This window comes from Pogona vitticeps, chromosome 5, assembly GCF_051106095.1.
Source record: "Pogona vitticeps strain Pit_001003342236 chromosome 5, PviZW2.1, whole genome shotgun sequence".
NCBI classification, from domain to species: Eukaryota; Metazoa; Chordata; class Lepidosauria; order Squamata; family Agamidae; genus Pogona; species Pogona vitticeps.
This window is the reverse complement of record NC_135787.1, coordinates 150,770,798-150,782,500: the sequence shown is the minus strand read 5'-3', so window position 1 is coordinate 150,782,500 and position 11,703 is coordinate 150,770,798. Positions and strand designations below refer to the sequence as shown.

Genomic DNA, 11,703 nt, shown 5'->3' with positions numbered 1-11,703 from the left:
TGCACCCAGTTCAATATACACTTAAGATTAGGACTGCACATGCTTCCTTTTATGATTAAAAAATAGAGAGATCCTAAACTGCATGTTATGGGTTTAAAATGTAATCATTTCTTACTGCCAAATTTCCTCTAGGTTTATGGTTAGGGTTGGATATATGAAAGCATTAGGAAGAGCTCTTCTCATCAATTAATAGTAGCTGTTGGCATCCATACAGATAGGCAGAAAATAGTGTGCACAGGATATTGAGGGGGTGGATAAAGATCAGATAAAAGAACTACATTTTAAAAAAGAAATCTTTCAACATGATTTCTAAGGATGCTGTCTGTGTCAATCTGTTGATGAGATGTTAAATATGTATCTCTCCTGAAACAGGAACACACTGGGAAACTGTAAAATAATGCATTTTATTTTTTTAATGGCTGCCAGTCAGCCTTTTGCTTAAAGGTTAAAAGGCATGCAGCTTTAAACGTAAACCAGTAAAATAAAATAGGACCGTTTTTTCTAAATTGAGGAGCAGGGGAGATGTTGTTGGACTTCAGCTACCACGGTCCGTCACCACTAACTGTGCTGGCTTAGGCTTATGGGCATTGCAGTCCAATGACAGGTAGCAAAGTGCAGATCTCCAGAAGTTATGGAACTAAAACTCATGAGCTCTAACCATAGACAATGTGAGAGGAATGCTGGGAGTTGCAATCCAGTAACATCTGGAATTGCAACCCAATAACATTGTTCATCCCTCTAAATTCCTAACTTCGGGTAGCCCAGGTGTTCTTGGACTGCAATTCTCAGAAGCCTTCATCATCAAGAATACCTGGATTACCCAAGGTTAGGAACCACTACCCTATGTTATCTATTTATTTCAAATATAAAAGCTTACATGTCTCTTTTGTTCCCCACCCCACTTTTTCTCTCTTTGAAGAAATGATGTGCGAAGTGATGCCAACGATAAATGAGGACACCCCAATGAGTCAAAGGGGGTCCCAGAGCAGTGGGTCGGACTCGGATTCTCACTTTGAACAGCTCATGGTGAATATGTTAGATGAAAGGGATCGTCTCCTGGACACACTCCGAGAGACACAGGAAAGTCTGTCTCTGGCACAACAGCGCCTTCAGGATGTCATCTATGACAGAGACTCTCTCCAGCGACAGCTCAACTCTGCATTGCCCCAGGTATGCTGGATGTCAACAGTTTTTCTGTAACTGTAGCTCTTTGTTCTTCAGCATATAAACTCAAATTGATAATATACACCTTTCTTAAAGATCTAGTCCTGCAATTCTACAATCCAGTTAAAGTAGTTATACAGAACTTTTTATGTATTCTCACCATCTCACTGTTTTTATGTTGTCATCATCAGATTTAATTATTGGTATTCAGTATGACTAGAATTCTGTTTACTGATAAAGTGGAAACAAGGTTGTGAAACTTGCAGATGAGTTTCTATTTCATGCCAAAAGTCATATGCCCTTCACCCAGAGCTCTATAGGTGCCTGAATATGGTACTGGAGCTACTATGTACTTTACCTTTTCCTCTCTTATTCCAGTGGAAAGGAATGCATGGCTCTTGCATCTCCTAGCATGCATGAAGCTATCCTTACATTTTAGGATGAATTATCAAAACCTCATAGATGAGATTGGCTGGACTTCAGATTTTGCTTAATTTAGAGATGGGTGGATATGCAAAGGCTGCTGCATATCATTTTCTTAAAATGGAAGGGTGTAAGAAGAAGGAAGACACATGCCTATTCATTGAAATATTTGTGCAGTGCCTTTCATTCTGTTGGAAATCATTGCAGTATACAATGCAAAATCCATTGCAATAAAAGATGAAAAATAGCAACAAAAACTAAGCAAATCGATTGCAGATACTTCTAAGGGAAGCTATACTTTTGTGTGAACACAGTGAGGTACATAATAGCTTGATATAGCTTGATATAAGAGACTCTCTGGTGCAAGGTGACTTATTGACACATGGGGTGGACACTTTTGCCATGGCATGGCATGTAGAAAAGCAATTTTAGCATACACATTGTACTAAGTCAGAGCGGAGCAAAGTGCACTGATAGCTACCCTTTACCATCCCATAGTTTATATTATTCATGCTATTTTGCCAAGAATTGTCCAGCAAATGACCAAACAAATCATACTTTGTTTTCCCAATACCTGTTCTATTATTATTCAATCCCTTTTGTCAGTATATTTCTTTTAGTGTTGGTATCTGGTGAAGCAAGTAAAGACAAAGTCATAGTTCTTGGTTTAGACATAGCAACAAAATATGGTTTAAGGAAGCCAGAATTTTCAAGACAGCCATTACGCATGGCTTCTATCTGTGGCTTGTGAACAGCTAAAAAACATGGTTTGTTAAAATAGATATAGATTTGGACAGTGAGCTAAATTTCAACCAACCACAGTGTGACTTATCAATGCAAAATGGGCCCATATTTTTATTCCAGCATGACAAACTGGTTCTGCTTGAAGCTCTCCATACTTACTGATGAGATGAGAATTTGGTTAGACTGTGCATCCTGCATTCCTCTCCCAAGATGTATGGCCCAAAATTAGAGACGGATCAATTTCTCAAAAATGGGGTGTGGTTAGATTTTAGAGATTGAAATGTAAGTTAAGTTTAAGGATGTTTATTAAAATATTTCCTAAAATTTATGCAAACATCTGCCAGTGTCCAGTTCTGGTGAAATGTACTGAAATAAATCAGAAGCAGCAGCAGAACAAGATGCAACAACTGTGAACTGTTCACCTAAGTCTATCTGGAATGGAGTTAGGGTTGCCAGAACTGCAACATTCTATTCTGTCTTTTATTCATCTGCTGTAAGATCAGAATTCTTTAAGATTGTGAACTGGTTTATCAGATGAGGCCCTTGTAATAAATTCACTTTTCAATTTCTCTGGACTTAGCAGTAGCTTATAGAAGTTTCCCATCCAAAATTGCAAAGTCTTGTTCTCAGTGGCTGTTCTATTATTATGTAACAAGAGATCCCGACCAAGCAGGGTAAAGTTTGATGAATCTGGGAGAATACAGAGAGGCTCTACAGATTACTACATGAAGATTAGGAAGCTGCTGGTGTTAGCACTGGGTCGTTATGGAGGGGTTTCAAATGAAGAAAAAGAAGTAAATCCTTCCTTGTTTAATAATAAAGCACATTTCCTCCCTCTATAAAAAAAATCTAAAAATATAAGAAAAGTCATGCTGGATCAGAGGAAAAACACCTCTAATGAAGCATTTTGTTCCTACAGTGGCTTCTATGGAAAGTTTTTATGACAGATGATGATGATGATGATGATGATGATGATGATGATGATGATGATGATGATGATGATGATGATGATGATGATTATAGATCAGAGATTAGATTAGGCATCCTTCAGTCTTGAGAGACTATGGTAATGTGTTCTGAATAGAGGACTTGGAACAGCATCTAGTGTGGCTGAGAAGGCCAATTTGAGAGTGACAATCCCTTCCACACTGAAGACAAATACAATCTGTCCCCTGTCCAGCTCCCTGATTTTGCTGGTTTCGGGACTGCCTCTTTGCCTCGGCCTGCTGAACAAGTGTCTCTTCAAAATGGGAGAGTCCATGATGCACCGCCTGCTTCCAGGCTGAACACTCAGATGTCAAAGTTTCCCATCTGTTGAGGCCCATTCCTAAGGCCTTCAGATCCCACTTGCAGATATCCTTGTATTGCAGCTGTGGTCTCCCTATGGGGCGCTTTCCCTGCACTAATTCTCTGTACAGGATTTCTTTTGGAATCCGGCCATCAGCCATTCTCACAACATGCCCAAGCCAATGTAGACATCGCTGTTTCAGTAATGTATACATGCTAAAATTTCCGGCTCATTCTATGACTACTCTATTTGGAAATTTGTCCTGCCAGGTGATACCAATAACGTGTCCAAGACAACGCATATGAAACATGTTCAGCTTCCTCTGCTGCTGTGCACAAAGGGTACAGGACTCACTGCAGTGCAGGAGTGTACTCAGGACACAGGCTCTATAGACCTGGATCTTGGTATATGCCATCAGTTTCTTATTAAGCCATAACCTCTTTGTGAGTCTAGAGAGCATGGTAGCTGCTTTGCCAATGTGTTTATCCCGCTCGACATCTAGGGAGAAAGTGTCAGATATCATTGAGCCAAGGTACACAAAGTCATGAACAAATTCCAATTCTTGTGTGGAGATAGTAATAAAGGGAGGTGAGTCCACACCCTGACCCATGACTTGTGTTTTCTTCAGGCTCATTGTTAGTCCAAAGTCTTGGCAGGCCTTGCTAAAATGATTCATGAGTTGTTGGAGGTCTTTAGCAGAATGGGCAACAACAGCTGCATCATTGGCGAAGAGGAAGTCCCGCAAGCATTTCAGCTGGACTTTGGTCTTTGCTCTCTATCTACAGATATTAAAGAGATTTCCTCTGATCAAGTCCGGAGATAGACACCTTCTGTTGCAGGTCCAAACTGCAACACAGGCAAGCAGCTTCCCTACAACACTGAGAAGAGAGATGCCATGGTAGTTATTGCAGTCGCCCCTGTTGCCTTTGTTCTTGTACAATGTGATGATCTTTGCATTTTTTATGTCCTGTGGTACTCCACCTTCCCTCCAGCAAAGACAAAAGATTTAATACAGCTCAGTGTTGATGATCTCTTTACAGCACTTCAACAGGGATGTTATCCTTCCCAGGTGCCTTGCTGGAGGTGAGAGAAACCAAGGCCGCTTTTATTTCTGCTAAATTTGGTTTGCTGTCCAACTCTTCCAAGACAGGCAGGCACTTAATGTTATTTAATGCTTCTTTGGTTATTACATTCTCTCTGGAATATAGCTCAGAGTAGTGCTGCACCCAGCGTTCCATCTGCTGTGCTCAGTCCTGGATGATCATGCCTGTAGCAGACTTCTAGGGAGCAGATTTCCTCTGTATTGGACCTAAAGCCTGCTTGATACCGTCATACATTCCCTTGATGTTACCTGTGTCCGCTGCTCTCTGTATTTGAGTGCAGAAATGAAGCCAGTAATCGTTGAAACATCTCCTGGCAGCCTGTTGGACTTTGCTACAAGCAAGTCGAAGAGCCTGCAATTTGTACTCACTAGGACAGGCTTTGTATGCTGCTAGAGCTCCCCTCTTTTCCTCGATGGCTGGTATCAACTCCCCTGAGTGGGCTTTGAAGCAGATTGCTGTCTTTTTTGTTTTCTTGCCAAATGTGGACAAGGCGGTATTATAAACAGCATTCTTGAAATGTTCCCATCATTCAAGTGCATTTGCATCAGCTGGGTCTAGAAGAGTTTCCTCAAGCGCTTGAGCAATTCCTCCACTTTTCTCTGATCACGGGTCTTGCTGATGTCAATACATGGTCTTCCTTTTTCCTGTGATACAATCTCTTTATTCATAGTTTTACTGTGCTACACACCAGGAAGTGATCAGTATCACAATCAACATTCTGGTAACGTGTGCTCATAATACTAGGAAGGCTACAACGTCTAGTAAGGATCAAATCGAGCTGATGCCAATGCTTCAATCTTGAATGTCCTGAGGAAACTCTGTGTTGAAGCTTCATATTAATGAACATGTTGCTGACACAAAGACCATAGTAACAGGAAAACTACAACAAGCATTGGCCATTTATCTTCCCAGTGCCAAAACAGCCTAGATGAAGAATTGTGATCAGCACCAATTTAGCATGAAAGTCTCTGAGAATGATCAGCAGCTTGCTCTCAGGGATTTTATTGATAGTAGCTGCTAGATCCTCATAGAATTTGTCTTTGACTTCTGTTGTAGATGACAGTGTTGGTGTATATGCACTAATGAAGGTGACTGGTCCCATTGATCAGTGGCGCTGCAGAGACAGGATTCTTTTATTCCCAACAGTAGGTTGAACAATGGATCTCAGCAGAGTATTTCTGACCACAAAGCCAACACCATATTCCCTGGTCTCATTCAATGGTTTTCCCTGACAGAAGGATGAGAATTTTTTTTCTTTGACAGATACTATGTCTGGCAATCTTGTCTCTTGTAGGGCAACAATGTCCATCTTCAGCCTACTCAGTTCCATGTCAAAGCTCTTTTGAGCATGTCATCTATTTCCTGCAGGTCTTCAGAAAAGCCAGGGGTCATTGTCTGAACATTCCAGGTGCCCAGCTTTAGGACAGAAGTTTTCTTATGAGTGTTACATGGTGCAGGGTTATCAATATTCTTGTTGGCTTTCACCCTAAACCCGTGGAGGCAAACCTTTTTCGGCTCAAGTGCCCAAAATGAGGGGGTGGGGAAGAAACCGGAACAGTAAGTATCAGTTTCAGAAGGAGTCATGGGGACAGACAGGATGTTAAAGGGGAATCATGGGCACGGACAGGAAGTTGAAGGGGGAATCATGGAGACAGAGAGGAAGTTAAAGGACCCAGAACAGGAAGAGAAAGGGGGAATCCCAGCTGCAGCCACTTCAAAAGGTTTGCCACATGCCAGAAGAAAGGGCTTCGCATGCCAGGTTAAGTCAGGCGGTAGCTATCTAGTGAGATGGAATGACCTCTCCCACCATCAGAAGTAGCCCCTGTCATCATGCTCTACACCAATCGAGCAAAGACTTATAACTGGTAACTACTACTTCCCGTGTTATTTTGATGGTGTATGTGAAGCTGGAGTGTCCTCTCCAGAGCACGAAGCCTGGGTCAAATAATATGGAGGATAGGCTGTTACCCAAGCAGCAAATCCCCCCTCTCCACATCACTGAAATAATCCAATGAAAAGGCAAGAGCTAATACAACTGGTTCCAGCTACATCACAGGAGTTGCCAGAATGGCAAATAATAATAATAATAATAATAATAATAATAATAATAATAATAATAATAATAATAATAATAATAATAATAATAATAATAATAATAATAATAATAATAATAATTATAATTATAATAATTATAATAATTATAATAATTATAATAATTATAATAATTATAATACAATGGCAGGATTTTCTTCCAGGAGGCACAGTGGGAAATCAAACCTCCGATGTGTGGCTCCACAGCTAGATACTTAACTAAGTATCCACCCACCCACATATTGTAGATAAGGGAGAGAGTGAATTTCTAAAATAATGTTTTCCTTGTTTTCAATACATATGTCTTCTCTTTTCTTCATTGAGCTACAGGCACTGTACATGGTTCTCCTATTCTCCATTTCATATTCACAACAAACCTGTGTGGTGGGTCAGGCTAGGAGACCATCACTGGCCAGAGTCACCCAATGATCTTCATGACTAAGTGGGTGTTTGAATCCAGGTCTCCTGAGTCCTAGCCTTAACAACTAGGACTACACCATGCTGGTTCTCATCATGCTAGCTACTGTTTTTTCTAGTATCTGCCTATAGACTGAATCAAGGATTCATAACATTTATAATTCAAAAGAGATCCCATCACAATTCCATCCCATGCACACAGTAAAGTGGTTTTGAAATATTACATGATAATACGCCATTCTGAACACATTTGGACCTTTGAGTAGACATATATAAGACTGAAATGTTAACCAAGCAGTTTAAGAACATGGGATAAGTAGACTACAGTACGTATATGAAAAATAATGACCAAAGCCCTCTCAACAAATAAAAAAAACCAGGAATAGAAGGGTAATCATGTGGAATTTCTCTTCCTCTGACAGACTGTGCTTTGCACATTTTTTTCTCTCACAGCTGGTTGCACACTCAATTTTGCAAGCAGTGTGTGACTGGCTATGTGAAGGAGAGCCTTAGAGAGGGGAAATATTTGCATAATTGGTTTCCTCCAGTCACAAATGTGAACAGGATGCTGGCCAATGCAACGTGTGATGCTGCGATACATGCAACAGTAATGCTAAACTTGGGATGAGAAATAAAAGTTGTATTATCCAAAATTGTTATGAACTTGCCTGATTTGAAGATTGTGAGGTTATTAGTGAAAGTGTAAATTTATCATTCATTTTCCCAGTTAGGAAGTGGCAGATTCTCCCCCACAGTTTCTCTTCCAAAGCTGTCTGGATAGCTCAGTGATCTTGGGAGTTTAATTTTACACTCCACCTTTTATAAGAAGAGTCACCCTGTGTCTGTTTGGCAAGATGCATCCTTCCATGGTACCTCCAGAAGAAGGGAATGGTAAACCACTTCTCTGTAGTCTCTACCTAGAAAACCCTGAAAAGGGTCAAAGTGAGATAGAATTGACTTGACAGTACAATGCTGTTTTTGTTTCTCTTTCAAATTGTATGGAATTAAATGCAGAGAAATCAAAATATATGTTTGAAAATGCACACAAAAGGCTGTTGCACACACCCATCATAAACTGTTTGCTTCCTGAACTGTATACATTTTTCCCATGCCATAGAAAAAGTAATATGCGCCAAAATTTTATTTGTATTTACAGATATACCACAGGAATCACAAAGGCTGCTGTAGTGAATCAGTTAGGTTCTGGATAAATACCGGGTATCAAATCAATCACATAACTAACATGCAGGCTCTACTTTGTCAATTTGTTACAGCAACTTCCATGATTTGTCTTGATCATATGTAAATACCTAATAGAATTCTGGCCATGATTTCTACACTAAACTTGAAGGAGGTGTAGAGGAGAGTCACATCTGTGATTTTGGTATCTCTAGGTTGCTGAGGGGCTGTTCTTGGACTCCTGAACTGCTAAACCAAAATGAACCAATTTGTGGTTCATTTTTTCGAAAAGTTTGCAAAGTTCATGTTTTGTGTACTTGAATCAACCACAAACCACAGCGAAATGACATCCTGCTGGTTCATGCCCATCTTCAATTTAATGCTGCACTTTGAAAGGTGACATGGAATGTTTTTAATATCCTTGGGAGAAGCAGAGTTATAGTCTAGGGAGCATTATAAACATTTAGCATTTAGTGAAGGCAACAGCCTATAGTCCTTCTCAAATTTTGTTAAATCTGGCACTTTGCATTTATTCTTAGGAACTCCTTGCTATATCACATTTAACAAGCACTTGAACTTAGGCAGAGATAGAAATACAGATTTTGATCTATCCAGCTTTATTTCTAGTCGATTACAGAAGCCTGTTTTTAACCTTACTTATGTAATGTGTGAGATGGCAAATGTTCTGCTGTTATAGTTCTGGTAGAGTAGCTGCTGTGCATATATAAATGGCTAATTTAAGAAACTGTATGAGCTTTTATTTGGAATCCCTTAGTAAAGGATGGATTAGATATGATCTATGCAAAGAGTTCTCGTGCATATATATTCAGAAGCAGAAGAAAAGAAAGAAATATATTTTAAAAAATGAAATCAGATTTCTGTTATCATAGAATCATAGAAAGGTGAAGTTGGAAGGGGCCTACAACGCCATCAAGTCTTACCCCCTGCTCAATGCAGGAATACAATCAAAGCATATCTGCCAGGTGATGATCTAAGTTTTTCTTGAATGCCTCCAGTGTTGAAGCACTCACCAACTCCTCAGGTAACTGGTTCCACTGTTGTACTGCTCTAACAGTTAGGAAGTTTTTCCTGATATTCAACCAAAATCTGGCTTCCTTTGACTTGAGCCCATTGTTACGTGTCCTGCACTCTGGAATGACTGAGAACAGATATTGCCCCTCCTCTGTTGGTTCATATTTAGCTTGGGAACTACGACAGTTTCAAGATCCTTCTCACTCGTAGTTTTGCTGAGCCAGGGATTTAGCCGGACCCTGTTATTCAAGAGACCAGTCCTTTTGTAGAATTTTTATAATTAATTTTTTTTTTTGAAAAATAGAGTTTCGTTAGAAATCAGTTTATACTGCACAAGCTTTAGCATCAAAACATATTCAAAGATCATTGCAATTAAATAAAATAACTACTTCCCATTAAAATAACAAACGCTAATAAGCTAACTAAGGTGGGCTATAGTGGGCTAGCCCTACCTCCTTCTTTCTCCTTACTTACATCCTCTCACAATCAAGTTCTTTCTCTCCCATCATCATGGAATCAAAATTCAGAACAGAACAACACACGAACCATTGAACCACTTTCACATAACCCATCATCCATTTTCTACCTTTCCAAACTCCTCCCTTCTTCTTGGCCTTTCTGGCTGTTTACCAATTAACCTCGAGAGGCTGTACCACCTTCCTCCCTTCCCTTGTTCCCATGTTCCTCCATGGCCTCTCAATTTGGCCTTCATCGCTATCTTGAACCAGGCTGTAATGGTCCTTGGGAAAACACGCTCATGGCACTTAGAAAAACACGTTCCAATGTCTCTCCTGTCATCTTCACACAGAAACTGTCTGATTCCATTTTACATTTATATAACTACATATCCCATCACCATGACTGGTGTGTGTGTGTGTGTGTGTGTGTGTGTGTTGTGCAAACCCACAAATAAACTGGTTATCATTAAGTAGTTCTGTGGAGAAGCCCATTTTTTTCAATGGGGGAGGTGAGTGCTTTGGAATCTCAAAGGAGAAGAGTCTTCAGGACAGAAATCAATTGCTTGGTTTTTGTTTGTATGCTGATGCCTACACATTAGCACATGAAGCATGCTTCCACAGCAACTGAATGTATGCCTGAAGACATATCCACATGACTTTGGAATTGTTGGTGTGCTCTTTGATTAAGCTAACACTCAATTTCCTTATAAAAAGTCATGCCCCCAGTTAAAGAATATGAGCTGCCTCCTAGAACACTGTAAAGAAAATGCTGGTGGATACAGAACAGAAGTATCTGGCTGAAATTATTTATGGTAAGATGGCTTGCAGCAGGAACAGTGTGTTCCAGTCTCCATTTGTAATTCGGCTTCATAAACATCCCTATCTGTTACTTTTAACTTGCACCAGACACATTAATGGGCACATAAACTATGTGATGGCTCATTATCTCCAATCTTGTAAAGACACATGACATAAACTAAGATAAAAATAAATCCAGATTGGTCAGTGGTGTGGTGTTTGTTGACTCCTAAATATTTTGCCTCTGAGGAGAAAGCAAAAAAGGGAAGGGAGAAATCCAAAGGAAGAAAACACAAGTACCTGGTACAATGTATGTGAAAGAAAATCCCACTTAAATGCTAATTAAAGCAAAGAGATGATAAAAGGAAACTGTCTCAGATTAATGGCTGTATCATCTACTGGGAGTGGGGCAGTGAAGCAAGACAATTTTATTTCAGATAGCACTGACACAAAAGTCCAAAACCTGTCTGTGCTTTGTAGGTAATTTAATGCTTCTAAGACTGCACTTTTATCCACCCACATCTGGGAAAAAACCTTACTGGAATTCTGGGGCCATTATATCTTATATGAACTGGATTTCATACTAAGACCTCTTTCTCTTAAAGAAAGAGAACGTTTATGAAGTTCTTTCTCTTAAAGAAAGAGAATGTTTCCATGTGACTTTGCTAGCTTTGTTTAAACCCATGCAAGAGGGGAGATATGATATCACTTTTAAAATACTTGAAAGGTAATCATAAAGAGGAAGGGCAGGATCTGTTCTTGATCATTCTAGAATGCAGCTCAAGCTACAAGAAGCCAGACATAGCCTGAATATCAGGAAAGACTTTTTAACTGTTAGAGCAGTATGGCAATGGAACTAATTACCTTGGGAAGCAGTGAGCACTCCTACACTGGAGGCATTCAAAAGAAAATTAGACAACCATCTGTCAGATCTCTTTTGATTTGGATTCCTGTGTTGAACAAGGAGTTGGACTTGAAGGCCTTATAGGCCCCTTCCAACTTTATT

General features: G+C 39.8%; 1 protein-coding gene across 10 annotated transcripts in view; it reads left to right on the top strand.

The window, feature by feature from the left end:
* Positions 1-11,703, top strand: part of PPFIA2 (PPFI scaffold protein A2) — a 324,926-nt gene that overhangs the window by 13,610 nt on the left and 299,613 nt on the right. For all 10 annotated transcript variants that reach the window (XM_078376967.1, XM_078376962.1, XM_078376960.1 and 7 more), the window contains exon 2: positions 920-1,170. In XM_078376967.1, the coding sequence (XP_078233093.1) occupies positions 920-1,170 (251 nt within the window). The remainder of the gene's footprint in view (positions 1-919; positions 1,171-11,703) is intronic.